Below are 27,677 nucleotides of genomic sequence, written 5' to 3' on the forward strand. Positions count from 1 at the left end.
CAATATATATATATATAACATTTTATTATATTATATACATTTTGTTATATATATATATATATATAACATTTTATTTAACGAGGCAAGTCAGTTAAAAACAAATTCTTATTTACAATGATGGCCAAGGAATAGTGACTTGTTCAGGGGCAGAGTGACAGATTTGGACCTTGTCAGGTCAGGGATTCGATCTAGCAACCTTTCGGTTACTGACACAACGCTCTAACCACTAGGCTACCTGCCGCATCGACAAAATTTGTTAGAATGTAACTGTCTATAGTGTAATAAGACCCCCCACAAAAAAATTAACTTTATCTGTGATATTTCACACACACACATATTTTATTTTCCTTAGGTAGGCGTGGGTGAAAACTCAGTATATGTAGCCATGGCCTAAAAATAGACTATAAAAATTACAAATGAGTGTGAGCCCTTATATATCCAACTTATACGTTACCTTTTGTAGGGTAATTCTGTTTCATTAAGTCAGATATACAATAAGCTTGCATAAAGGTCACGTTATCATGTCTGCATCAATACTCAGCCATCATGAGCTCAGTTCACTGCATTGCCCACATACCCCCATTTTTTTCCCACACAACCTTGTTTTCAACATGGATGCTCGACATTTGCCAGTCAATGTTGTTTACATGGAACATTTACAGACTAATTTGATCTCAGCTGTATGACATAAGACAGAAATTAGAAAGGCTCATAACGATCTAGTTACATGTTACGTAAAATGCAAAGCGTCAACCGTTTTGTAACGTTAAAAAAATAACATTTAGTCAAACGCCACAAACAATACACATAATGGCGCCTGCTAGGGGCCCATGAACGTGTATAGTGAAAATATTACCTGAAATTGCGAAGGTTTAGCTGGTATGTGGCCAATGGGAAGACCACCATTGAGGTGTAGACAACCAATAGAATGGTGGTGAATTCAGTTGGGGTTGGTCTTTGTTGCAACGGCTTTCTTCATACATGTTCCCGGGTGCAAATGCTCTCATAACGTTTCCTGCACTGATGCATGGTGGTCGAACGGAGGGATTGTTGGAAAATTGCGGAGGTTAGTATATAAATTGGGTATTTTTTTTTTTACCCAGTGTGCATTATTCCCACAGCCATCTCTGAGAAGAACTACAACAGGGACTGTAAATGAGGGACGGGAGAAACCTGCTTTACAATAAAATTGATTGTCAAAGAACAATCATTCTTAACCTGAATTAGCTAGCCAATAGATTTTCTTGTTGCCTAAGTGCATTATCAGCTACGTGTGCAACCCATTATAGTGTTCCTATGAAGCGACGAATTGTTGTTAGGCTACACAGCTGGCTGTGTAACAGTCAATGTAGCCTATTGGGAAACTCCAATTCAACAAATTTAGGCTAGGCTATCACTTGATGAATTGCGGTTTGTTTTAACACAGATTATCTTTATGTATCGTTAACTCGTGTGCAGTCTTCTAACTCAGTTGTTCCCAACGTTTTAAGGTTACTGTACCGCCAATTAAATTTCTCTGGCCGGAGTATTCCCTCATGTGCATTTTACCAGCAGGCCTATGGACTCATGTCGAAGTACCCGCTTTGGCTAGGGCAAACGCCCTCAGTGGGTCTAGTATTGGCAGGGAAAAACTTTCCGAGTTTTCCTGCTCTGGCACATGCCAGTTTAGAAGTTGCAACATTTGTTAACAACGCGTCTGTCTCAAGCTTGCAAGTCATTTTACCAAATAAAGTTAGTGTATGTTGCCTAATAAATTAAACGTGTATACCAATACTTAATATACATAGCTATTTAAAGTTGTCTACGTTTTCTTTACAAGACAGAATGCTGAATAAAATAACATTTGCACTTACTCTGTTGCAGGTTGTATGTGTGGTTGGTCTTTGAGACACATCCACAGTGAAGTATTGCTTACCTGGCTTTTTAGATGCGTATTGATTTTTTATTTTTTTTTACATTTAACCTTTATTTAACTAGGTAAGTCTGTTAAGAGCAAATTCTGATTTGCAATGACAGCCAAACCCAGATGACGCTGGGCCAATTGTGCACCGTCCTATGGAACTCCCAGTCACGGCTGGATGTGATACAGCCTAGATTCGACCCAGGGACTGTAGTGACACCTCTTGCATTGAGATACCGCTGCGCCACTCAGGATACTGATCATTTATTGCCAGAGAGGGGTTGTTTACGTAACAGGTTAAAATAATTAACTTGGCAGGTCAGGAGAACTAATGCAGTAGGTTAGGTGAATTAAATTAACATAGCGGTTTAGGCTTAGCTACCATGCTACAGTTGTCAACAACAGTTGTCCCTGATAAGACCACTGGATAGAGCGGTAGGCCGACTCCGTCTAACTACAAGGGTAGAAACTAAAGTTCCATCGGTGGTGAGAAATCATCAGTATCATAACACCGATACTGTCGTTGAACTTGATATCACCTGGTACATGTGCAGAACCATGTAAACACCTGCAGACTTGGCTTACATTCATGTGTCGGTGCATGTTCTTCCATCTTGTGCACATGCCTTTGGTCACAAGCAAACAAATCTTTATTGCCACATACCGAGACCATCGTTTTGAAGTTGGGTAAATAACACTTTCCTGATGATATTTTGTCTAAAATGTCAACCAAGTGAAGGACCAAAACATGGATAATTGGTAGAGTAAGTTCAACTGAAGTGTATGCAACATTCTGACTTGTAAAGGGAATTTAACTTAAATGTGCGTGGCGTTGCCTACATAATTTAAAGGCATCGTCATATTTTGTGTATATAGTGTCAATGGCTGTCGCTACATCTTTTTGCCCTAGATATTTTTTGTATTTTATTTAACCTTTTTATTTTATCAGGGAGTCATACTGTGACCAAGGTCTCTTTTACAGATGAGCCCTGAATAGCAGAAAATACACATCGATGTAAATACAAAGTGCAAGCAGAAAGAAAAACACGGGCACAAAAATTCAAATCGAAGTTTATTTGTCACGTGAGCCGAATACAACGGGTGTAAACCTTACAGTGAAATGCTTACTTACAGGCTCTTAAAAACGAACACATTCACAGTCTAGGACCGTTGACTGAATAATCTGCTTTCTAATATTTAGCTAGAGGCAGGACCTATTTCTATAGAAGAAGCACATTTTTATTCTTAGCTTCTTAACTAACTCATCAATATTCCTTTTAAAAGACAGCGTTTCATCTATCCATATGTCCAGATATTTCTAAGCAGGAACCCGATCGGATCGATATGGACACCATCCAAAGTACATAAGCTTAAATCATCATAGTTATTTTTATGTGCTCTAGAGAACAACATATGCTTAGTTTTACCTGCATTCAGTACTATTTTCAGGTCTATAAAGTTTTTTTCTGTAATACAATGAGGGTAGACTATAGAGCCTGGTCACCTGTGGGGGCAATAGCATACACAACAGTATCATCGGCATATAAGTGCAGGTTATTTTTTACAGACAAGTCGATATTGTTAATTTAAGCTGTAAAAAGTACAGGACCCAGAATCGACACCAGCGGGACACCTTTTGTAATATCCAGGAAATCTGATTTAACACCATCGATAGATACACAATGAGGTCTATCTGTCAAGTCATTTTTAAACCATTTCCATGCAGCCTGGTCTAGGCCAATTTTAGTGTGTGATCAACAGTATCAAAAGCCTTTGCTGCCCTCTTCATTGACTTGTCCATACAGTTAACCACATTTATAACTAGGGATGCAGACTGATTTACAGTTCAAGATAAGAAAGATCTTAGCTGAGAATTAATCAAGGATTCAAATATTTTCGCTCAGCAAGAACATTTTAGGAGCAGAGCGATTTAATAATTATTTAGGTCACCACCTTTGTGAAGGGGGAGAACATGGGCTGCCTTCCAAACCTTTGGGATAGTACCAGATATTATCATCAGGTTGAAAATATGGGTTAATGATTCAGCAATCGGGGTGGTTTTTAATCATCAATCTTAACTTAAGCAAGGCATCTAGCACATAGTATACTGAACAAAAATATAAACGCAACATGTAAAGTGTTGATCCCATGTTTCAGTAGCTGAAATAAAAGATCCCAGAAATGTTACAGACGCACAAAAAGCTTATCTCTCATTCTGTGTACAAATTTGTTTATATCCCTGTAAGTGAGGATTTTTCCTTTGCCAAAATAATCCATCCACCAGACAGGTGTGGCATACCAAGAAGCTGATTAAACAGCATGATAATTACACACATGTGCATCTTGTGCTGGAACAAAAGGCCACTCTCTAAAATGTGCAGTTTTGTCACAACACAATGCCACAGATGTCTGCAGGAATGTCCACCAGAGTTGTTGCCAGAGAATTGAATGTTAGTGTTAATAATGAACTGGCCTTGAACATGTCTACTAAGAGCATTGTTTTTGGTACAAGTTATTCCATATGTTCTAGAACTTAGCTGAATCTGGTAATGAATGGTGTTGAGGAGACTAAATTACTTGGCGTTACCTTAGATTGTAAACTATCATTGTCAAAACATATAGATTCAATCGTTGTAAAGACGGGGAGAGGCTCTGCTTTTTTGACTCCACAAAGCAAGTCCCGCAGGCTTTATTTGTATCTTAATTATTGTCCAGTCAAGTGGTGCGAAGAAAGACCTAGTTAAGCTGCAGCTGGTCCAGAACAGAGCCACACGTCTTGCTCTTCATTGTAATCAGAGAGCTAATATTTATACTATGCATGCCAGTCTCTCTTGGGTAAGAGTTGAGGAAAGACTGCGTTACTTCTCGTTTTATAAGAAACATTCATGTGCTGGAAATTCCAAATGGTTTGCATAGTCAACTTACACACAGCACTGACATACACACCCCACCAGACATGCCACCAGGGGACATTTCACAGTCCCCTGGTCCAGAACAAATTCAAGGAAACATACAGTAAGTATTATACAGAGCCATTAGTGCATGAAATTCCCATCTTATATAGTGCAAGGGAACAGCAAACCTTGTTTCAAAAAACAAATAAAGCAACTCCTCACGGCACAATGCCTTTCTCCCATGTAATCTACTTGTCTATGTACTGACATGTATGTGTAACTGATAGATGCACATGCATTACATGTTAATGTTTTTCAATGTATGTAAATTGTAAAGTCTTTTTGTCTGTAATGTTTTTTGTTGTTGTCGGACCCAAATAAGACTGTTGTCATTGGAGTTGGCTAATGGGGATCCTAATGTATCAAATAAAACATTTTTCATTTCTCTACCATAAGCCGCCTCCAATGTTGTTTTAGAGAATTTGGAAGTACGTCTAACCGGCCTCACAACCGCAGACCATGTGTATGGTGTCGTGTGGGCGAGCAGTTTGCTGAACGTAGTGCTCCATGTTGGGGTTATGGTATGGGCAGGCATTAGCTACGGACAAAGAATACAACTGCATTTTTAAATACGGCATTTTGAATGCAAAAAAAATACAGTGATGTGATTGTGAGGCCCCTTTTTTTTATGCACAAATTAAATAATTTAATTATTAAATTAAACTTGTATTTCATAATTTGAAACTGAATTGAGCATTGCATTGTTTTCAAATTCAATTTAATTGAAAATTCAAATTCAATATTTATATATTCAGTTTCAACATGGTAGATATTTAAAAAAAATCCATCTGTGTATCAAGTTTACAAAACTATAATTTCAAATTGACCAAAGTTTCATATATTCAACTTCTTAGATTTTAGGTTTTCAAGTTCAGTTCTCTAAATTCAGAACCAGATCTTGAATCATGTTTTTTTTTTTGTCCTGTTTGTTTGAGTAGGTTGAGACATGCTCTTGGCCCAGATAAACCGTGACTCCCAGGGGATGGCAGAGTTCCAGGATGCAGACGGCCAGCAGGTGACCCTCTGTCTGGCCGAGGCAGTGACCGTGGCAGGTGAGCTCTGTCGGGGTCCTAACCCAACACAGGGGAGGTCAAAGGTTCAAACCAACTACTAATGGGAAGTGGTCAGAGAATATAATTAGATGTATGTATCACAGTTCAGAGTAAAATACTACAGCAAGCTTGGTACTTTGCTTATATCCCAAGACTGGGTTAGGAAAATAGCTTTCATATTCCCACAGTATAACTACTATCTGTATCAACACTGTCATTCCACTATATCAACATATGTAGATGGATTTTGGAACTCAACATGGGACCTAATTAAAGTAACATACTGCCTAATAGAAAAAGTGCACCACCACAACTATTATCGTGTCTCGACCAGCTCTTAGTTGAGTACGATAATACTGACTGTTATGATCCTATATAGACGGCGATCATATGGACACAGTGAGTCTACAGGCGGTAACCCTTGCCGACGGCTCCACAGCATACATACAGCATGACCACAGAGGTAAGCGTGCATCACTCTCTCATGTCATTATCAGTGAGGTGAGAGAAAAGCAAAAATGTCCACATTTGCCTCAGGTCTTCTCCATGTACAAATGCAAGGTCTTATCCTCTATGGTAAAGATAAGGGAAGGGAGTAAGCTAATCCTAGATCTGTGCTTAGCAGGGGCTTCTGAGACAAGTATGTTGTGGCTCAGTGACAGCTCTGATTAGAGTTCAGTCTAATTGAGAGAAGTAGTTTCCTTTTCAGATGGACAGCTAATGGACGGACAGGTCATCCAACTGGAGGATGGGTCTACTGCATACGTCCAGCATATGTCCATGCCAAAATCAGGTGAAGGATATGAACCAGACTCTTACATGTACTTTTACCTGCATTGTTGGGAAGGGCCCGTGAGTAACCATTTCACTGTTAGTCTACACCTGTTGTTTACAATGCATGTGAAAATAAACATTTGATTTTTTGACCTGTGCTTCTCAGGCATAACCTGGATAACATCTGTGTTTCGTTGACAGATGTTTGTGTATAATGCATTTCTAGAGACTACCATGTGTATTGCATGTTTATATTGTAGGAGGAGACAGTTTGCAACTTGAAGATGGACAGGCTGTCCAGCTAGAAGATGGAACAACAGCCTACATTCATGCACCCAAAGGTAAATGTTGTTCATCAAGGATGTAGGCCAGCTTCTGTCTGGTCTCTTACTTTCTTCTCTTGGATTGGCATTAGGTTTAGGTATAATTATTTATCATTAGCAATTAGGATAGAAGTGACACCTTTCTCTTTGTTAGGCCATGTGATATGTTTTGCCTCAAATTCTATCTCGGGTGTACAAGAATACCTAGGGGAGTAGTGACTAGGGGTCACATTATTCACGTTTAACCTTTCTCCTGATACCCCCTCAGAGACATATGAACAGAGTAGCTTGCAGGCGGTGCAGTTGGAGGACGGCAGCACGGCGTACATCCAGCACACGGTGCACATGCCCCAGTCCAACACCATCCTGGCCATTCAGGCCGACGGCACCATCTCCGACCTGCAGACAGACGGGGGCATAGACCCAGAGACCATCAGTGTGCTGGAGCAGTACACCACCAAGGTAGTGTGATATCTAAACCCAGAGCCATAGAGGGAAGTATAGATTTATTCATATAGACATGGATACTAAACATGTCACGTCTGCTTTGCTCTGCAACATGGTCATGAAAAGACTGGGTTGACAAAGTATTTGGTTCCTTCCCTTATTTCTGCACACATTAAAGCTGGGTGGGAGTAGAGAATGTTCCATGTTACTATAGTGCAGGGGTACCCAACTCTTACCTACGAGGTCCAGAGTCTGCTGGTTTTCTGTTTCTACCTTGCAATTAATTGCACGCACCTGTTGTCCCAGGTCTAAGTCAGTCCCTTTATTAGAGGGGAACAATGAAAGTATGCAGTGGAACTGGCTTTGAGGTCCAGAGTAGAGTTTGAGGACTCAAGGTTATGGGCTGCAGTATTGCTGTGAAGAGAGTCTCATTCAGAAGCACTATATAATGATGCATTTAATTTGCTTGTTCGCCAGGTGGAGAATTTAGAGAGTGAGCTGTTTGGCCGAGAGGAGACTGATAATGGCATCCACATGCAGGTACTGTCACTCAGCTGGATAATGTTCATTAGAGCAGGGTTTTTCAACCCTCGCACCCAGATGTTTCACATTTTTGTTTTAACCCTAAACTGGCACGCAACAAAGAACTTTTGAAAACATTTTGCAATGGAAAACAAAAAGGTACGTATCTTACTCCACATGTCCAGGTAGATCCTCTGTATTTTAGTACGGTCTCTTCCTGTTTGGTGGCTAATGAACAAGACCCTGGTTTGTCATGAGGACCTAATGTCTCCTCTTCTCTTCAGATTGTTCTCCAGGGTCAAGAGGGTAGGACAGGAAGGGTTTCACACGTAGGGGAGAAGTCCTTCCACTGTGACCACGAGGGCTGTGGGAAACTCTTCACCACTGCTCACCATCTAAAAGCAAGGCCTTGTGTTCGACTCAATACCATTCTCCTCTCTATGTCAAATATTTTGTCTAATGAGTTTTGTTCTTCTTACTTCTAATAAAAGCTAGAGTATTTTGTGTGTGTGTGTGTGTGTGTGTGTGTGTGTGTGTGTGTGTGTAGTTTGTTTTTACTGTTGCTGTAATATAGCTTTGTTTGTGTTTCCCACAGGTACACGAGAGATGCCACACTGGAGATAAGCCATATATCTGTGACCACATTGGCTGTGGGAAGAAGTTTGCTACAGGTAGCAAGCTACTGTGAGGGCTTTAACTCTTCTCATGGGTTATACAACCTTGCTGATTTCTCCTTTGTGTTTAAATTGTCTCTAGACTAAAGTTGTTTGGCACCGTGTTTTGTCCTCTTCAGGGTATGGGCTGAAGAGTCACTCGCGTACACACACTGGGGAAAAGCCTTACCGCTGCCAGGAGATCAACTGCCAAAAGTCTTTCAAAACATCCGGAGACCTACAGAAGCACACACGGACACACACAGGTACAACACACTCCCGGTAGAAATGCACTGGTGCAACACACTCCCGGTAGACATGCACTGGTGCAACACACTCCCGGTAGACATGCACTGGTGCAACACACTCCCGGTAGACATGCACTGGTGCAACACACTCCCGGTAGACATGCACTGGTGCAACACACTCCCGGTAGACATGCACTGGTGCAACACACTCCCGGTAGACATGCACTGGTACAACACACGCTCGGTAGACATGCACTGGTACAATACACTGGTACAATACACTCCCGGGAGAAATGCTATGGTGCAATACACTCCCGGTAGACATGCACTGGTGCAACACACTCCCGGTAGACATGCACTGGTGCAACACACTCCCGGTAGACATGCACTGGTGCAACACACTCCCGGTAGACATGCACTGGTACAACACACTCCCGGGAGAAATGCTATGGTGCAATACACACCCGGTAGACATGCACTGGTGCAATACACTCCCGGTAGACATGCACTGGTGCAACACACTCCCGGTAGACATGCACTGGTGCAACACACTCCCGGTAGACATGCACTGGTACAATACACTGGTACAATACACTCCCGGGAGAAATGCTATGGTGCAATACACACCCGGTAGACATGCACTGGTGCAACACACTCCCGGTAGACATGCACTGGTGCAACACACTCCCGGTAGACATGCACTGGTGCAACACACTCCCGGTAGACATGCACTGGTGAAACACACTCCCGGTAGACATGCACTGGTGCAACACACTCCCGGTAGACATGCACTGGTGCAACACACTCCCGGTAGACATGCACTGGTGCAACACACTCCCGGTAGACATGCACTGGTGCAAGGAAGAGGATGGGTTCCACTTATTCTTCCACCTATTGAGTTTTCTTTGTCACTGTCTCCTCTGCCTTGTGTTGGGGTCAGGTTGCTATTTTCAATATAGGCCATTGATAGATCTCAGGTTTCTCACTCTCAAACCCCCATTATGTCTAATGTACATTCTGAGACGTAGTCTTACTCTTGTTTGTCCTGCCTTGTGTTGTTCTCAGGAGAGAAGCCATTCAAATGTCCTGTTGAGGGCTGCGGACGGTCGTTCACCACCTCCAACATCCGCAAGGTTCACATCCGCACGCACACTGGAGAGCGGCCGTACTACTGCGCTGAGCCCAGCTGCGGGCGATCCTTCGCCAGCGCCACCAACTACAAGAACCACATGAGGATTCATACAGGCATGTACCAAAATACTAGGCTTCTTCGTTACATGTTATTTACATGGCCATATAGGAAGGAGCTGTCTGATGGAGACTTTTTGGACCAAAATGTCATGTTCTTTTTTTTTTTTTTGAAGCAATCACAATATACCTTGACTGTGTAGTTTTTTTGCCCAATGATAACAATGTGTTGTACCTGTCCATGTGTCCAGGAGAGAAACCTTACGTGTGCACCGTGCCAGGGTGTGATAAGCGATTCACGGAGTACTCCAGCCTGTACAAGCACCATGTGGTCCACACGCCCTGCAAGCCCTACAACTGCAACTACTGTGGGAAGACTTACAAACAGATCTCCACCCTGGCTATGCACAAGCGCACAGCGCACAACGACACGGAGCCCATCGAAGAGGAGCACCAGGCCTACTTTGAGCAACCCACAGGTCAGTGTTTGTGTGTACGCCTGTGCACATAATGAGAGAGAAAAGTAATAATGCACTCTATACTCAGCTGTGACATATAGTAGACAGAATAGCAGTTTACCTCTTTCTAAAGAAATGGCGAATGATGAAATCATTGATTTCTTAAATTATGTTGAATACTGACTAATTGCAATGATTGCTTGGATACGGAGATGACTTTCATTGGCCCTCATTCAATCTCAGACGACCTGTCATCAACACGTTAAACCTGACCCTATTCATTTATTCTGTGGTTTTCTAAGCTTGACCCTGTTTTCCCTGTCTGATTCAGATGCCATTGATGATCCCGAGGTCACCTACACATCTGTCGTGGAGGTGGAGGACTCCTTGTTGGAACAGGTGTCTGTAGGGACCCCAGAGGTTCTAGGGCAACAGCACCAAGTGTCTCTAGTCACACAGGATGGAACAACACAGCAGGTAAGCATCCATGTCACACATCAGTGTTTCGCCTACTATTGGCTCACCTTCTCTCCCTTGCATATGGATGGATTTTATATTATTCTTTGCTTTTCATGTCTTTTCGCTGGAAAGAATGATCTTTAAACTTAAATAATGCATTGCTGGGTGCGTAAAAGGAACTGTTCTTCAATAACTCTTTTATAGAGGACATGAAGAAACACCATTCGTACATGTATGTTGATGAGTGCGTGTTGTGACGGTTGGAGTAGTAGGAAACGAGCTGATTTTGTTATACTTCAGGTCAGTATCTCCGAGGCGGATTTGCAAGCGATGGGCGGTACAATTACCATGGTAACACAAGAAGGTACCACCATCACCATCCCAGCCCATGAGCTGATGTCACAAGGGCATTCTGTCACCATGGTGACAGAGGATGGTACAGAGGGACAGGTATAAATCAATTATTAAAGAATGTTTAGTTATAATTATTTTTATGTAAAGTTGGGTGTGTTATTTTATTGTTTTTATATTCCGGGTTGCTGCCCATCTGCACTACTGCCAATGTCCATTCTATGTACTAGGAAAAAACAGAAATATATGTACCTACGATTTTTTTCTGGGTAGATGTTGGTAAACCAAGTATACCTTCAGCAAAAAGAAAATAAAGATTCCACAGACTCCCAATACATGTGGGATTTATTTATAAAAATATATATATATATTTTCAAAACATGAGTGACCAACAACAAAACGTACTACAGCATAATTACATGTAATCTACAATATTTATAATAATAAACGCACAGAATACAGGATTTATTTTGACTTAAGGGACAAAATGTTTCCAGGCCTAATCAATCTCACTTCGGAGAAAAGTCTTTGTGTCTTTGATTTTTGCATTCTATATTTTATACTCTGTATTCTCTTTTTCGAATGTTATTTCTGTCCTCTGCAGGTGCAAATTATGACCCCAGATATGACCACCTTCCAGACTGTGGAGGAGGTGGATTTTATCCAGGAACAGGAGCACCAGATGGTGTCTTCAAGCCCTCAACCAGTCACCCTATTGGCTACTTCCAATGGCACTCACATCGCTGTACAGGTATGCCATAATGAGCAGCCTATGGATGTTAGTTAGGCTGCGTTTACACAGTTACCCCAATTCTAGTGTATTGGCAAATCTGATACCTAGGTCTATCTGATCTTTTCCCCAATGTGTAAATGGAAAAAACAACACAGAATCTGATCTTTAGGCTGCGTTTACACAGGAAGGCCAATTATTGGCAAAAGAGCTTACCTGTTTGGTCAAAAGACCAATTAGTGGAAAAAGATCAGAATTGGGCTGCCTGTGTAAGTGCATTCGTATGTGAATCTCAATCCTGATGCTTCATATATATATATATACACACACACACACACATCTTTCACATTACCTGCTGTTACCATGACAACCACCACAAAATTTAAAGGAGCAGTGACAGGAAATTAGCGTTGCATCTTTGCTCAGTTTGAGAGGCTACGTGTGAATAAACAGATCGGATAGAGGTCACATGTAAAACTGAGTGTCAATCAGAATATAACCTGAATTGGGTTCTTCAGATGGCTGTGTAAACACAGCTTTGGTGAACATGTTACCGAGCTACTTGGTTTGGGAGATGGAAGGTAAGATCACAGATGTTTCACATGATGTATAAACCTGAAGCATACGGTTGGCATTTCCACTCACTACCAAATATGGTGACGATGGGAAGCCCAGTGGCCGGAGAAGATTGAGCGAGATGGATTTTGTCTGACATTCTGCAAATTTTCTCATCCATTAAACATTTTATCTCAATGTGTTCTCTTCCCAAAACTACTATCTGTTAGTGGACATTTAAAAAAAAAAAAAATTAGCCTTTACCCTTTGACAAAGTTTCTAAAAAAAAAAATGATGTTGTTTAGTTTGAGTGCAAGGGTGAGTTGAGTAATTGCACTGCGTGGACTTCAGAATAGGTGTTATGTAATGGATATATACATGTACATGCTAGAACTCACCAATAGAATCTCTCTAGCTTGGCTCTGCCCCAAATTATTAATTTGCTACCATTGGAAGACCACAGCCTGTGGTATTTGGTTATCACATTACCTGATGTTGCAGGTATAAATTTAAATATATATATGTATGAGAGAGGAGATTCCATGTGAAAAAAAGGACAGCGCCTGCTCTATTCATTCAGTATCCGTCTTAAATTATGTGTTCTGTTTAAATGTTCCCCGTAGTTTTGCCGGATATTTCTGCCGTTGATGATATTCACATGAGTTTCAGACCAAACAAAGAGTCATCAGCAAAGATTAAACCTGAGCTATTTGCCATTGGCTAATCCCTCCCCACCCAACCTCTGTGTATTGCTGTTTAAACTCTCAGGTGAACTTGATGGGTAGGTGGGGTTGGATTGGGGTTTAGCAGGAGCTGTGTGCCAAGGGTTGTGGTGACCACTCTCCAGTTCTGGTGTTGACCTAACTGTCTTAATGAAAGAAGGCCTATAGTCACATAATGTGTGGACTGTGGTTTCTATGCAATCGAGGTCCAGTGGACACCTGCCTCTAGCCCTGTGGCCCACTACTGAGTAGGCTGATCCCACAGAGTGGCTTGTTGCTTACCAGTATGTGTCCCAAATGGCACCCTGTTTCCTATATAGTGCGCTTCTTTTAGCAGGGCTCTGGTCAAAAGTAGTGCAACATATGAGGGGTAAAGTGTGCCATTTGGGACATGTATTTCCTGCTACTCCAGGAAACACCTAGAATTGACGTGATTTACTACATTCTGAATCTTATCATGAGGTACAGAAGGAAGCCAGTCCCCCTGGCAAAGTGTTTCTTTCCACTTGTAACCTCCAGGCTCCACCCTGTATCTGTTTTGGGTCATTTGGTAATTAAATAAAATGTCAACGTTGATATGTAGTAAACAAAATGAATTGCAACAGTAAACTTTGTCACAGAAACGTTTGTTTTTATATAAACACCTGTTCTGTTAATAATAATGAAAACATTTGTGAGAAATTAGACTGAAATCATGTAGCCAGTAAGTCAATAACAGTTAATCATTCAGAAGTTCAAAGCTCCCTAGGACTAATATCACTTCAGTGCTACAAGGTGTTAAACAAAGCAAGCCATTGTTCTGCCTGAGGGGGTTCTGGAACAGCCAAAGTGGGCAGATACATATACTGGCTTGTTAACCCATTGATTGCTTCGATCTGCCCTCTTGTCATGCTAATGAAAATGCAAACACTCTCTAATCCCTCTGTGGTATAACAGCCTGTCAAGCTCGTTAATCACACAAAAGGGCAATAATACTGATGAGGAAATGGTAGTGGGTTTGAGTGGTGGGGAGATTAATGGATTAAACTTGTGCTAAATATGTTACACTTTAATTTCTAATAACATATGGTGTTTTTTTTGTTTTTTTAGCTCCGTGATCAACCATCATTGGAAGAAGCCATCAGAATAGCGTCGCGAATACAGCAAGGCGAGACCACTGGATTGGACGATTAACTCCACAATTAACTAATAGCAAAGAATAAATTGTGTCTAAACTATTTTCTAGATTCTACAATAATTGTATGTGTGTATATATATGTATATATGTGTGTTTTGATAACTAGAGTCCTATGTGAATTTAATGTGCTCCTTCAGCCATTGGTGAGGACAGAATTATTTCTATTGTGCAACTGCAATGTACAGCTAACTCATTTTTTTTTTTTGTAATAAAAAGATTGATCACACAATATACTGTGTACATAAAGTTTGTTTGGGGAACAGAGAAAGACAGAACATCATGAACCCCTTGGTCCCATTACCTTACAGTTTTATTGAGACATGCATAGAACAACTACCACTTAGTTAAATGTTGTGGACACAATCTTGAGATATATAGATATTTTTATGATCTATCTTGCCGATTTATTGAAATTAAGTCTTGAAAGCCTATGGCAACAAGGTGTGGATGAGAATATTAAATTAAGAGCTATATCTAAACATTCAACTGAAAAATGTCATCTTTAATGCCAAACACGAGTCATATAAAACTTGAAATGTAGATCAGTTCCAATAATGTATGATTATTCATGCAAATAACCTATTTCATGCAGATCCATCCAAATACATATATACATATGTATAAGGACAATTGTATGTCTACGATCAGTTAGTTCATAATGGCCTGGTATTACATTTTTATGTAAATAATTTCCGATTTTTTTACAAAAAAAATTAACTTCGGCCTTGAAAGTAGTCCCGTTAAACGGGTTTTTAATTTGATTGCTTCGCTTGGAACTTGATGAAAGATGATCATTCGCGCCAAATTGACGTTTCATCAAAGAGAATGTAAATGACGTAGCACTTACTGCAACGCCTATCTTTTAAACGCGCATGGTTCGCTCCAATTGGCTGAGGAGTAGATCATCTGACCAACGGTCGCGGGAAGCCCTTCACCATGCGCTTCATAACGATGCTGAGTTTCGCTAGATCAATGTATGTAAACATAGCTAGCCAATGATTTGTTGTGAAAATACACTTTTATAGTTTGTAACGTTTTAAGATAACCAAGTCATTTCATTGCGAGTTTTTGGGATTATTTTTTTTAGGTACCCCGACGGATTTGATGTTTTTCTATTCGCGCTGGGTTCTGGAGAAGGGGTTGCAGTGCGCCACAGCCATTTTCCGGTACCTATAAGCTAACTTGGCTATAGCTAGTAGGAGTGACCACGGCAGGGGCGTGTAGCTGGTAAGCTAACTGTATAGCTAGCGACACATCTTCGGAGCAAATTTATCAGATGAACATAAACTTGCTTGAGATGTATGCTACAATTTGCGACCCGTCATCAAGAGAAAGTGTTCGCTGAACGTCAGGGAGATTTCGGTGGAAGTTTGATTTTTTTTTTTGCCATACTTCTCGTTTGCCAGGTAGTAGCGTCAACTTTGCTGCGTGGCTAGCCGACTGACTTGATATTACAAGCTACATTAATTTATTTTACGGTGATTATATGCATACTACAGTAGTTGCATAGTAATTACGCGGATTAGCTAGCGAACAGTTGGTTAACGTTACACCGTTAGCTATAAACGGACACTTTTTTTTTTTTTAAGCGATAGCCTGGTTTTAAATGAAAATGCAGAGTTACAGTTGCCGTCGTCGGCATGGAAGTTCATCTCCAAACGCCCGACCAATACGTCAGAAGTTACAGTTTGCACCGAGTGATGAAGAGGATGACCCGATTGAGGACGGCAACAACAGCACAGGAGCAGAATCGGGCTTTACAGAACTGGACTCTCCAATGCATGAGCTACGGGACAGTGTTGATAAACGACTCGAACACAGCAGCCCTCTGAATCGGACTGGGGAACGCGGTGATGTGGAACTATGGGACGAAGAGGGATTCGGTTCTCCGTCTCACCTTCAGTCCCCCAGTAGCGTTATTTTCACGAAGGGGTCCCGGTCACCACGGAAAAGCTCTCGGGTGTACGGCAATTCACCGGAGCGGTCATACATTCAGGACGATGGGGAAGGCTCGAGCTCACCTATTCCAGACTGCCCCGACACACCTCCACACAAAACCTTCAGAAAACTTCGCCTTTTTGATACTCCACACACACCAAAGGTTTGACCATTTGATCCAGAAAACCTCCAAGCTGTACCATACCAACAATTTGTTAATATTGTTTTGACAACAGAGTTAATGCATTGTAGCATACTTAGCTAACATTTATGACGTAGTAATGATGCATGGCATTTTTGTAGGACTGTACAAAAGGCTGGCAGCATGACATAGTGACTCATTGAATCTGTACTTTTTAAAATGTTTTTAAAGGTAGCTTTTGTTGAATAATAGTAACCGCCCAATGACCTATTTTCAGTAGTGCTATACAATTATATAACCCAGCAGTCAGCCTTGCAAATTGAGTCATTGATTCGAAGTCTAGACATTTTCATGGCTGGACATGCTCCCAGTTATCCACTCTGGAATCCTTGTCAACATCAATATTTTGCATTGATAGGCATATTTGTATACACTTTCACTTAAATTTCACCTCAACTTTACCCAAATTAGTTATTTATATGTGTTATTTCAGTTCATTAAGGGTATTTCACTTTATCACAATAGTTTGCTCTCTAAGTGTCTCAACATGTCTTGAATATTTTCATTCACAGAGTTTGCTGAACAAAGCCAGAACTGCCAGCTCAGTGTCCTCAAGTAGGAGAGTGGCTCTCTTCAGGAATGTGGATTCCACAGGAAAATCTGGTCCAGACAGTAGGAGAAGCCAGACCCCTTTGGTCAACATCAACCCCTTCACCCCGGAAGCCCTTCTCATCCAGTCTACCACTCAACAGAAGAATAACAGGAAGAGGGCACACTGGAATGAGTATGTCACTCATTTATCCTGTCTTTATTTTTGCCAAATAAGTTAGTTCACCTGTTTTAGATAGTATTAGACTTAGTCCAAATTCAACAGACAACAATTGATCACTTATGTTTTTGTGCTTTCATTTGATACCTAGATGTGTCCATATGTCGGCACACACAGATTGTAACCCATTGTTATTGCTAGCTGGAATCGTTAAATCCGTTGACTAAGCATCAGTAAGGCAAAAGTCTGGCAGGAAACCAAGACATGTCATGGTCACTAATGAACTCTGCCATGTGTGTGTGAAGGCCTCAGTGCTGCCCTCTGGTGGTTGGAATGTATGCTAACAAACTCTTTGTCTCGTTTTTTTTTGTAATTCAGCTCCTGTGGTGAGAACATGGAGGCGAGTGACGCTGAAACCGAAGAAATCATTCCTCCGCCAAAGGTAGTTATCTCACCATCCTGATTTCTTTATAGCATTGCGATGAACTTGGTTCACTCGCAGGCATGTTATTCAGCAAAGCTCTCAACCTATACATATCCAGTTAGATGGATAACATAATCCAAATAACATTTAGTTAGACTATTGTGATTTTCTATTAAACCTCCTCTCCATCCTCAGAGAATCACCTTGATGGAGAGTAATATGAAGTCCAGATACGCCTCTGAGTTCCACCAGCTGGAGAAGATCGGCTGCGGGGAGTATGGGGCCGTCTTCAAGTGTGTCAAAAGACTGGACGGCTGCATCTATGCTATCAAGCGTTCAAAGAAGCCCCTGGCAGGCTCTGTGGATGAGTAAGTTGGAGTTTCTATCTGAAACAGGAGCACGCTCTAAATATACTGACCTACTACAAAATTAAATTCTCTTGCAACAGCTCTGTTGAACATTCCTGTGAGTCAGCCCCCTCAACGTGAGACATCTGTGACATTGTATTGTGACAAAACTGCACATTTTAGTGGACTTTTTTCCCCATCACAAGGTGCACCTGTGTAATGATCATGCTGTTTAATCAGCTTCTTGATAGGCCACCCCTGTCAGGTGGATAGATTATCTTGGCAAACACATTTGTGCTCAAAATTTGAGAGAAGTTTTTTTGTGCATATGGAACATTTCTGGAATCTTTTATTTCAGCTAATGAAACATGGGACCAACAGGTGTTGAGTTCATATTTTTGTTCAGTATATATTGTGTATGGGTACTCTTGCTGAAGCCATTCTGACATCCTCCCTTTGTTGCTGTCACTATGTATTCCAACCAGTCTCGGGAATAGTATTTTATGTCTATTCTCTAACGGTCCTTGAAATAATCAATAATGTTAGTTATCCTAACCACAGTTAACCAACTTGAAGAAATGCCTAATCTAACTACATCTGCGTTCCACCCATAGGCAGAACGCCCTTCGGGAGGTGTATGCCCATGCTGTGCTGGGCCAGCACCCCCACGTGGTTCGCTACTACTCAGCCTGGGCAGAGGATGACCATATGCTCATCCAGAACGAGTACTGCAACGGCGGCACCCTCTCAGATGTCACGGCCGAGAACTATCGGCGGCTCGGCTTCCTATCGGAGCTGGAGCTGAAGGACCTGCTGCTGCAGGTGACTCGCGGGCTCAAGTACATCCACTCATCCTCGCTGGTCCACATGGACATCAAGCCTAGTAAGTACCACTGAGAGGTTGAAAAGCATGAACTTTAATGTCAGATGGGATTTGTAATAATGAAGTGGATGTTTAGTTAACAGTGGAGACGAGAGAAACCAGCACAGTTTGTTTTGTTTTTTTACTTAAAAAATTCAGCTTAGTTGTTAACAGGAGAAAATCTTGATTCACATCCCTAATTCAATGCAATTTGTTTGAAGTGTTTGTTTTTACTTAGTCATTGACAACAAAAATGAATTTGTGTATTCTCTCTCTTTCAGGCAATATTTTTATCTCACGTAAGACGGTGTGCAGTGTAGACGCATGTGATGAAGAGGAGGACGAAAAGGATGGACTGGCAACCAGTGTGGTATACAAAATAGGTGACCTTGGCCATGTGACGAGGGTGAACAATCCTCAAGTTGAAGAAGGCGATAGCAGGTTCCTGGCAAATGAAGTCCTCCAAGAGGTGAGTTTTCTCCATTATAAACTTGCCCCAGCTAAAGTATTATTATTTGGAAATCCAGGGTAATTCAAATGATTCTTTACAACGTTCCTAATCACGTCAAACTTTTCCTTCAGGACTACAGTAACTTGACGAAGGCGGACATCTTTGCCCTGGCCCTGACTGTTATCAGTGCCTCGGGGGCAGAGCCTCTGCCCACCAATGGGGATAAGTGGCACGAGATCCGTCAGGGAAAACTGCCACCCATCCCACAAGTGCTCTCTCAGGAACTCCTGAGTCTACTCAAGGTAAGAACTTCATGTTCCTATAAGCGTTTCCTTTGAAATGTGACAGGTTAATTTAAGAAGGTTATGAAGGTTTTCTAATAGCAGTCATTTTCCTCTTGACCCTATACCTTTGCTTATAACACAGCATTGTTGAATACCAGTTTCTAATTGGCTAGAAGGGCATTTGAGAATTGTCATTATAACCAGATAATGGTACAGTTGGAAAATATGATTCTATGCCACTGCTATTCAGTGATGTTCACTGTCCTGTTATTGGACAAACTGATAAAGCTGTGTGATATTGAAAGATATACTGTTCATTTGAATTTTGTGAGCTCAAAAATCAAATGGCTGGTGTTGGGCTATTTACATTTGCTAGTTTTCAGGAGGTAACGTTTTTTATTTTTTTTCTGCAGCTGATGATTCACCCTGACCCCACCAGGCGGCCGTCCACCTCTGACCTCATCAAGCACCCGGTGCTGTTGACCGCAGCTAGGATGACTGCTGACCAGCTCCGTGTGGAACTCAACGCAGAGAAGTTCAAGAATGCACTGCTCCAGAAGTAAGTACAGAATGGCACTGACACCAAGTGAAACAAGGATCTGATGCAGCCCCCCTGGCTGATTTTTGTCAACACTAAAGGCAGTGGTTAGCTAGTTGTTGCTCATGCTTTTACATAGTGAGCCAATAGGAGATGTAGAAAAGGTGAGGCTTGTAAATTAGATTCACTGTATGGACTTTCGGTTTCATCTGTTTGTCTCATGGTGCAATGTCTTTCAGGGTTGGTCTAACTGTTCTTCATTGCTTTCCCCAGGGAGCTGAAGTTGGCCCAGATTGCCAAAGCTGCTGCTGAGGATAAGGTTCTGTCCACAGACAGAGTCCTGACCCGTTCCACTGTCCAGCCCAACCCCAAAACCTCCAGACTCATCGGCAAGAAGATGAACCGCTCAATGAGCCTGACCATTTACTGAAATGCAGACACGTCCCTCCCCCAATGATGTTGGAACATGGACTGGAAAACTGACTAGCTACGTATTCTGTTGGGTACAAGTGCTGAAAATGGACCCAATTTCCACTGGTCACAAGAGAGACTTCACTGTCAAACTCTGTGCTGTGGGTGGACCTTTCTTGTCGGACTCGGTCAAGACTGAGACGAGACATTGCCATACTCAATTAGTACTGACTTGTCAAATATTTGACCAGTAATTCTGGTAGTGGACATCTTGACAGAGACCAAGCATTCCTTAAGGTAGTTAATGTACCTTTTTTTTCTGTTTTGTTTTTGTCAGCCGCAAGTCTAAGTAGATTGTCGAGGCTCTCCACTGTACTCCATGCACTTCCTTAAAAGCCTTGCTCTTTGATGGAGAGGGACACAGAGAGGCCCTCAGTGTGTGAATGTACCAGGCCACAGATGTGTGCACCTTACTGCCTGATTCCAGGCATCCGAGGGTCTGTCAGACGATGCTTTTAAGAGCACTTTGGAAGCAATGGGGAACTTGCCACATAACCTGCTGCTATTCATGTCTGTGTTCTACGGGGTTAATGGATTTTTCGTTTTCCCATTAGGGTAGTTTTTAAATCATTGCATCCATTATCATATTTGGTGGACAAAATTGTGGACCATAACACATTTTTTTTGTTTAAACTATCCACTATATATATATTTTAAATGTATCATGCAATACATGTAAGAAAATGGTGTCTATCAAACCTGGTTTTAAAAAAGTGCTTTCTTTGCCAAAATTAAACAGGAGTATAGCCTCCAACTTCCTCCAGCTTCAACCCTGCCTATGTAGCATTAAATAAATCATTGTTCTGTAGGTTCTCCGTTTCTAACTCTGTTATAGCCTGTACATTATCTTTTAATAAATTCTTATCAAATTCATGCTGGTCTTCAAATTCATGTCACATATTACATAAGGCCCAACATGACTGTATTACCCCCTTATCGCACACCTGGTACGTTGTAACCAATTCAGTTCAATGTGACTAATCTACTAGATGTATTTTGACTAGCTGCCATGAGGAAATGCAGAACTAAAATGTGCGTTGACACTCGTGGACAAGCGTCTGGCAGCTTGTCACGTGACTGTCTCATTGTATCCTATTATGAGAAAAACGTTCCGCAACACGAGCTACTTTTAGTCAAGCAAGCAGCCATCTCAATGGCACTACGAGACGAACTTCTAAAGCCAATATGGCACGCGTTTACAGCGTTGGACCTGGACAAAAGTGGGAAAGTGTCCAAATCACAGTTAAAGGTATGGAATTATATTTACCTAGATAGTGTTTGTCAAACAACCCCGAGGCACGTCGTTCCCTTCATTATTAAAAAGTTACACGCAGAAACTATTTGAGCGTCCAAAAAAGGTTGCAATCAAAGTGAAGGTCGTCTGATTTTGGATGGATGATACTTAATAGTCGAAGATGCATTTGAAATGTCATTTTAGCCCAAATCATTGTCTGCCTTCATATTACTACAGCACAGACACGGTGCATGTCATAAGTCAATGGTGTTTTTTTTTAACTGCTTGTGTATGGTTAAAGGGAACCTCTTGGTATGGCACACCTGTGGACGTTAACTGATTGTCGGAGTATTTTGTTTATTTTAAAACAGAATAATAAATTGTTGAGATGACGCTTTTGCTGACGAGATCTATAGCCTACGGTGCTTACTTCATAATCCACGTCATGTTATGCCTACTATAACAGCCACTTCATCAATGTTAAGTGTTTGTCTAAGTAGCCTAACATTTAAACAGCATATATGCAGAGTTGTGTGTTTAGCTTGTTTATGGTCTAGTTTCGTGAGAAGGGCACTTATCAGTACCATAGTGCTGAAATCATTCAGGGTAAAGTCAAATAATTTGATGTGATTAATTAATAGTTGTAATAGTAGACTGCACAAGGTGCAATTTCGAAATTGGGTAGTGCATCATCAGTTTTTCTCTTGTCATGTCAGTCATTGCCTATTTTAGATCTATTTATAACGAGTCAGAAATGTCCAGAGCAACTTGCCCATGTCAGCTAGCTAACATTTTTAGCTAGGTTTTTTAGCCCATAGATTTTGTAGTAGATGTTCAAGTCACTCAAATATCACAAGAATACAAAAGAGACATGGCAAAATGTATAGTATTGCAAGAAAATATGCTTTAAAACTGCAAAATGTACTTTGCACCCCGTGACAAAAGGTGTAGAATTGCAGGAGTGGGGCGATGACGAGTTATTGTTTCCGGAAAGCTGGAAGGGGGGGCCTCCAAGTGAAAAAGTTTTGTAACCGCTGGTGTCATTGACTAGGAACCTTCCCAGTGACTGATGTGTTCAAAGTAGAAATATATGCTGTTTGGGCGTTGTTGCTGCATTTAATATAACTATTGCCTCTGTGTAAACTGTGAAGTCCTGATAAGAGTGGTATTTTTGTCTTTGCAGGTGCTCTCGCATAGCTTGTGCACTGTGATGAGAATCCCCCATGACCCGGTGGCCCTTGAAGAGCACTTCAAACATGACGACGTAGGCCCTGTCTCTACTCAGGGCTACATGCCCTACTTGAACAAGTTCATTTTGGACAAGGTGAGCCGCACATACAGTAATACGTAGAGTATCTATGTCCCTCAGTCAATCATTCTCTCACTCACTGCTGTTTATATGTTTTACTGTTTTGTGATAAAGGGTCACTGAAGTCTAGGATAAAGATGACAAGGTTAGAATTCCATTGCCTTAGTTTGACATCTTCAACCTTGACTTCAGTAAATGTTAGTGATTCTATTGTTGGTCAAATGGGTAATTATATTGAGAGTAAAGGATCACAACATGGATACCTCGGTGACAGATAGGCATTCCTTTGCCACTGTCATAAATATGAGTATTCTTGTGTAATAAAAAAAAATGGTACCTTTATTTAACTAACCAAGCCAGTTAAGAACAAATGTTTTATTTACAATGACGGGCCTACCCCAGCCAAACCCTAACCCGGACAACGCTGGGCCAATTGTGCGCCACCCTATTGGTCTCCCAATCACGGCTGGTTGTTATACAGCCTGGAATTGAACAAGGGTCTGTAGTGACGCCTCTAGCACTGAGATGCAGTGCCTTAGACCGCTGCACTACTCAGGAGCCCATGGGTCATCGAGGGTTAGCAAATCAAGTTTGCCGCTTTCTACAGGTGTCATAAAGGTGTGTAAACTTACCATGTCACATTTGGAAATGGTTTCTGCTGTCATAAAGGCTTACTATGGTTTCTGTGGAATTTTTCAGTGGTGTCAGAAAGAATTACTACAGCAAGACACCTTTGTTCATTTCACAGAGGGGAGCTTTTGGGACAGTTTTGTAGTTATTGATTATATTAAAGGTTACCATGATGACAATTTGTAGGCTAATTCTTGTGAAATGTCACAGAGTTATCGTAAATGTTTTGGCATACTTGTTTTCATACTTGTTGTTTTTCATGACAGAATTATTGTGTGTTCTAAATAATTACTACAGAATTTATTGTAATCAATGACAGTTTAAAATTTGAATGTTTTTGGTTAACCTTTGAAAATGTTCCTGGTAAGAACCCATTTTGGACTTTGTGCGCATTTCATAGTCTGGGATTTCCATTTGAAGGCAGATATCTACTGTTCAAGTGCTTCCTATGACACACACGAGGAAATAGATGACAAGGGATTTTACAACACACCTTACGGTACATGAGCCCATTCTATTCTCTGATGTGTTAATATATCTTCTCCTGTCACTTCCTCGATCTCTCATTCCTCTAATACAACAAAAAGGTTTCAGGAACCTAGATATGACATCATGGGCAAACGTCAAGAGTCTCCCCACCCATGTGGATATGACCCTACCAAACAGGTCGGGAGCACCACCCCCACTCCCCAGGGAGACTCCATCCTAACAGTCGTGTGTGTGTGTGCCTTCCTCACTGACTCACTCCACTTGTCAGACAATTACAGTGACTCAGGCGGAGAGGCAATCAAGTCCATCGCTGACTGTTCCACAGAATTCCCCATTCTGTCATTTGGGACTCAGCAGTCGCTCACTATGTGGAGCACATCATTCTTCCAAGCCAACTGACCCTGTAGAAACCTGGAATGCATTGTTAATTGGGACCTTAATTTGTTCCTCTTTTGTTAGAAGGGGAACAAAAGAAAGCAAGGTTACACAAACAACAGAGCACCAAAATAGTTCAAGGCTGTGAACATGTGACCTTCATTTAGTTAACATTTTTAAGGCTGCTGTGGCTGAATTATTTCCTCATTTCATGTCTTGCTAGTTCAACCACTGTCCGTGCTAGTCTCGTCTCGATCCACGTTTCACAATAGACTAACACATAGGCTCTATATAATTTTGTACATTGTTTGCAATTTCACAATTACTTTTGAATCACCTGTCCTCTGCCTTCGCGCGACAGTAACAACAGGCATCTCTGTGGTGTGACCATTTGACGGTAGGAAGTTTCCGTCTCCTGGAGGGCCAAGGACAGTGATAAGACTGTTTGTAAACCTGTTTGGACATTCCACTGCAGGGAATACTAACGAGCATGTGTATCTGCAGTGGAGAGGCAGGACTGGGTGCTGGAGGGGCCTTGACAAGGCCCCCATTATTAAGGTGCAGAGAGTGGGAGAACGGCAGAGAGAGACCTCAGTCTGGACCAGCTAGTACAGAGCGAGAACGAGATGACCATGACACAACATTCTGAGGACAAAGAGAGAGCTGCTATTTCATAATAATGCCACTTTCACAACTTCTATTGCTCCTCCCTCCGCATCGTCTTTCTGCTTACCTCGCTGGTGTTACTGTGAAACTAAATTTCCCTTGAGTTGGTGTTACTGTGAAATCTTTGACTCACCCAAAACAAACCACAGCTCTATAAATAGTGTCTGCTGATGTTGAAGGCAGACATGCCACACCTGTTTCCCCTTAGTTCATTGACCTGATTCTTACCTGGGCCACGTTCAATAGGCAAACTCTGTGGAGGGTTGCAGTGAGAAATGTTATGACTTGACCTGACATTAAGCCCATTCTACATGTCAAAGAGTAATGTTTATTGTACATAATTTTTACTGAACGTTCCACAATGTTCTATCCTGCAGAACACAGCCCTGTTGTAAAATATTCCCCCACCACCTCGTGAGGGGGAGGGAAATTAGAGACACATCGAACAAATTACTCAATAATAATAATAATAGCAGTATGCTATTATTTTGTATATATGTCATCTTATTATTGTGGATTTATACAACGGGTGGGTCTAATCCTGAATGTTGATTGGTTAAAACTGCATTCCAGGCGTTGTCTATTCCATAAGTTCCCCACTGGCTAATTCTATTACGTTAAAATGGGATTTACTCTGTTTACGCCATCCACCGAAAAGACACAGAAGAATTGAACAAGATTCCTGTATGTTCTACCTGGAACTAATACATACGGCAGCAAATACACTGAGAAGATTCTTGTAATGTCTGAATTAGAGGTCGTAACATTAAACAGAAATGTTGCATGTATTATTTAAAAAACATACAAGAGTCATGTAAGCTAAGCCTTAGAAGGTCTCGCATACATGGGACATACACATTTCATGGGACACACAACTGTCTGATGTCATTGACACACTTATTGAAGAAAGAAGCATATCCCGCTGTGAGGAGGAGGAGCAAGAAGAGGAGGATTTGTCTGCTGTGAGGAGGAGCAAGAGGAGGATGAAGGGGAAAATCGGAAGGAGCGGGAGGAGGAGAAACAGCGGCAGAGAGGAGGAGGAGGAATGAGTTTGATAGCAGCAGTGAATCTATTTTGAGATCCCTCAACAATCATTCTCACAGTAGTACATTGGTAGTAGTCAGTGACATGTCAAAGCTAAGCAGGGCTGGGCTTGGTTAAAACTCTGTATGGGAGACCAAAGGCAGGAAGGGTGACCTGTAAATAAATCCACTGTCCAGTATAATGTGCTGCCCAGCCTTAACCATGGAAACTCATACCTGAAAATGTAAACGTACACTGAACAAAAATGTAAACGCGACATGTAAAGTGTTGGACCTTGTGCTGGGGCCAATGAAAGGCCTGTCTAAAATGTGCAGTTTGGTCACACAACACAATACCACAGATGTCTCAAGTTTTGAGGGAGTGTGCAATTGGCATGCTGACTGCTTGAATGTCCACCAGAGCTGTTGACAGAGAATTGAATGTTCATTTCTCAACTATAAGCTGCCTCCAACGTTCGTTTTAGACAACTTGGCAGTACATCCAACTGGCCTCACAACCGCAGACCACGTGTAGCCACACCAGCCTCCACATCTGGCCTCTTCCCTTGAGGGATCATCTGAGACCAGCCACCCAGACAGCTGATGAAACTGTAGGTTTGCACAACCAAAGTATTTCTGCACAAACTGTCAGAAACGGTCTCAGCGAAGCTCATCTGCATGTTCATCGTTGTCAACAGGGTCTTGGCCATGTCTGCAGTTCGGCGCCGTAACCAACTTCAGTGGTTAAATGCTCACCTTCAATGGCCACTGGCTTGCTGGAGAAATGTGCTCTTCACGGATGAATCCCGGTTTCAACTGTACCAGACAGATGTCAGACAGCGTGTAAATCGTTGTGTGGTCGAGCGGTTTGCTGATGTCAACATTGAACAGAGTGCCCCATGGTGGCGGTGATGTTATGGTATGGACAAGCATAAACTATGAACAACGAACACAATTGCAATTTAACAATGGCAATTTGAATGCACAGAGATAGCTTTATGAGATCCTGAGGCCCATTGTTGTATCATTCATCCACCACCATCACCTCATATTTCAGCATGATAATCCACGGCCTCATGTCGCTAGGATCTGTACATAATTCCTGAAAATGTCCCAGTTCTTCCATTGTCTGCATATTCACCAGTCACCCATTGAGCATGTTTGGAATGCTCTGGATTGATGTGTACAACAGCGTGTTCCAGTTCCCCAATAT

At 41.6% G+C, this 27,677-nt stretch overlaps 3 protein-coding genes across 3 annotated transcripts in view; all 3 read left to right on the forward strand.

The window, feature by feature from the left end:
* The first annotated feature begins 986 nt into the window (after positions 1-986).
* znf143b (zinc finger protein 143b) lies at positions 987-14,742 on the forward strand. The gene is made up of 16 exons (XM_064990045.1): positions 987-1,066; positions 5,793-5,906; positions 6,286-6,369; positions 6,604-6,699; positions 6,941-7,021; positions 7,272-7,465; positions 7,928-7,990; positions 8,257-8,373; positions 8,568-8,643; positions 8,766-8,891; positions 9,939-10,118; positions 10,313-10,540; positions 10,851-10,996; positions 11,279-11,428; positions 11,934-12,080; positions 14,426-14,742. The coding sequence occupies exons 2-16, from the start codon at positions 5,801-5,803 to the stop codon at positions 14,507-14,509; spliced, it is 1,878 nt and encodes a 625-aa protein (XP_064846117.1). The 5' UTR covers positions 987-1,066; positions 5,793-5,800; the 3' UTR covers positions 14,510-14,742.
* A 675-nt stretch (positions 14,743-15,417) lies between these two features.
* wee1 (WEE1 G2 checkpoint kinase) lies at positions 15,418-21,612 on the forward strand. Its single transcript, XM_064990046.1, has 10 exons — positions 15,418-15,487; positions 15,601-16,614; positions 17,166-17,377; positions 17,741-17,804; positions 17,982-18,154; positions 18,748-19,016; positions 19,277-19,464; positions 19,578-19,748; positions 20,144-20,289; positions 20,542-21,612. Exons 2-10 carry the CDS (start codon positions 16,120-16,122, stop codon positions 20,696-20,698), a joined length of 1,875 nt encoding a protein of 624 aa, XP_064846118.1. The 5' UTR covers positions 15,418-15,487; positions 15,601-16,119; the 3' UTR covers positions 20,699-21,612.
* A 224-nt stretch (positions 21,613-21,836) lies between these two features.
* The window catches only part of LOC135556670 (switch-associated protein 70-like), a 28,512-nt gene continuing 22,671 nt past the window's right edge, over positions 21,837-27,677 (forward strand). Inside the window, exons 1-2 of the mRNA XM_064990047.1 lie at positions 21,837-21,988; positions 23,157-23,297. Coding sequence (XP_064846119.1) covers positions 21,893-21,988; positions 23,157-23,297 — 237 coding nt within the window. The 5' untranslated portion in view covers positions 21,837-21,892. The remainder of the gene's footprint in view (positions 21,989-23,156; positions 23,298-27,677) is intronic.

Source organism: Oncorhynchus masou, chromosome 15 (assembly GCF_036934945.1).
Source record: "Oncorhynchus masou masou isolate Uvic2021 chromosome 15, UVic_Omas_1.1, whole genome shotgun sequence".
Taxonomy (NCBI): domain Eukaryota; kingdom Metazoa; phylum Chordata; class Actinopteri; order Salmoniformes; family Salmonidae; genus Oncorhynchus; species Oncorhynchus masou.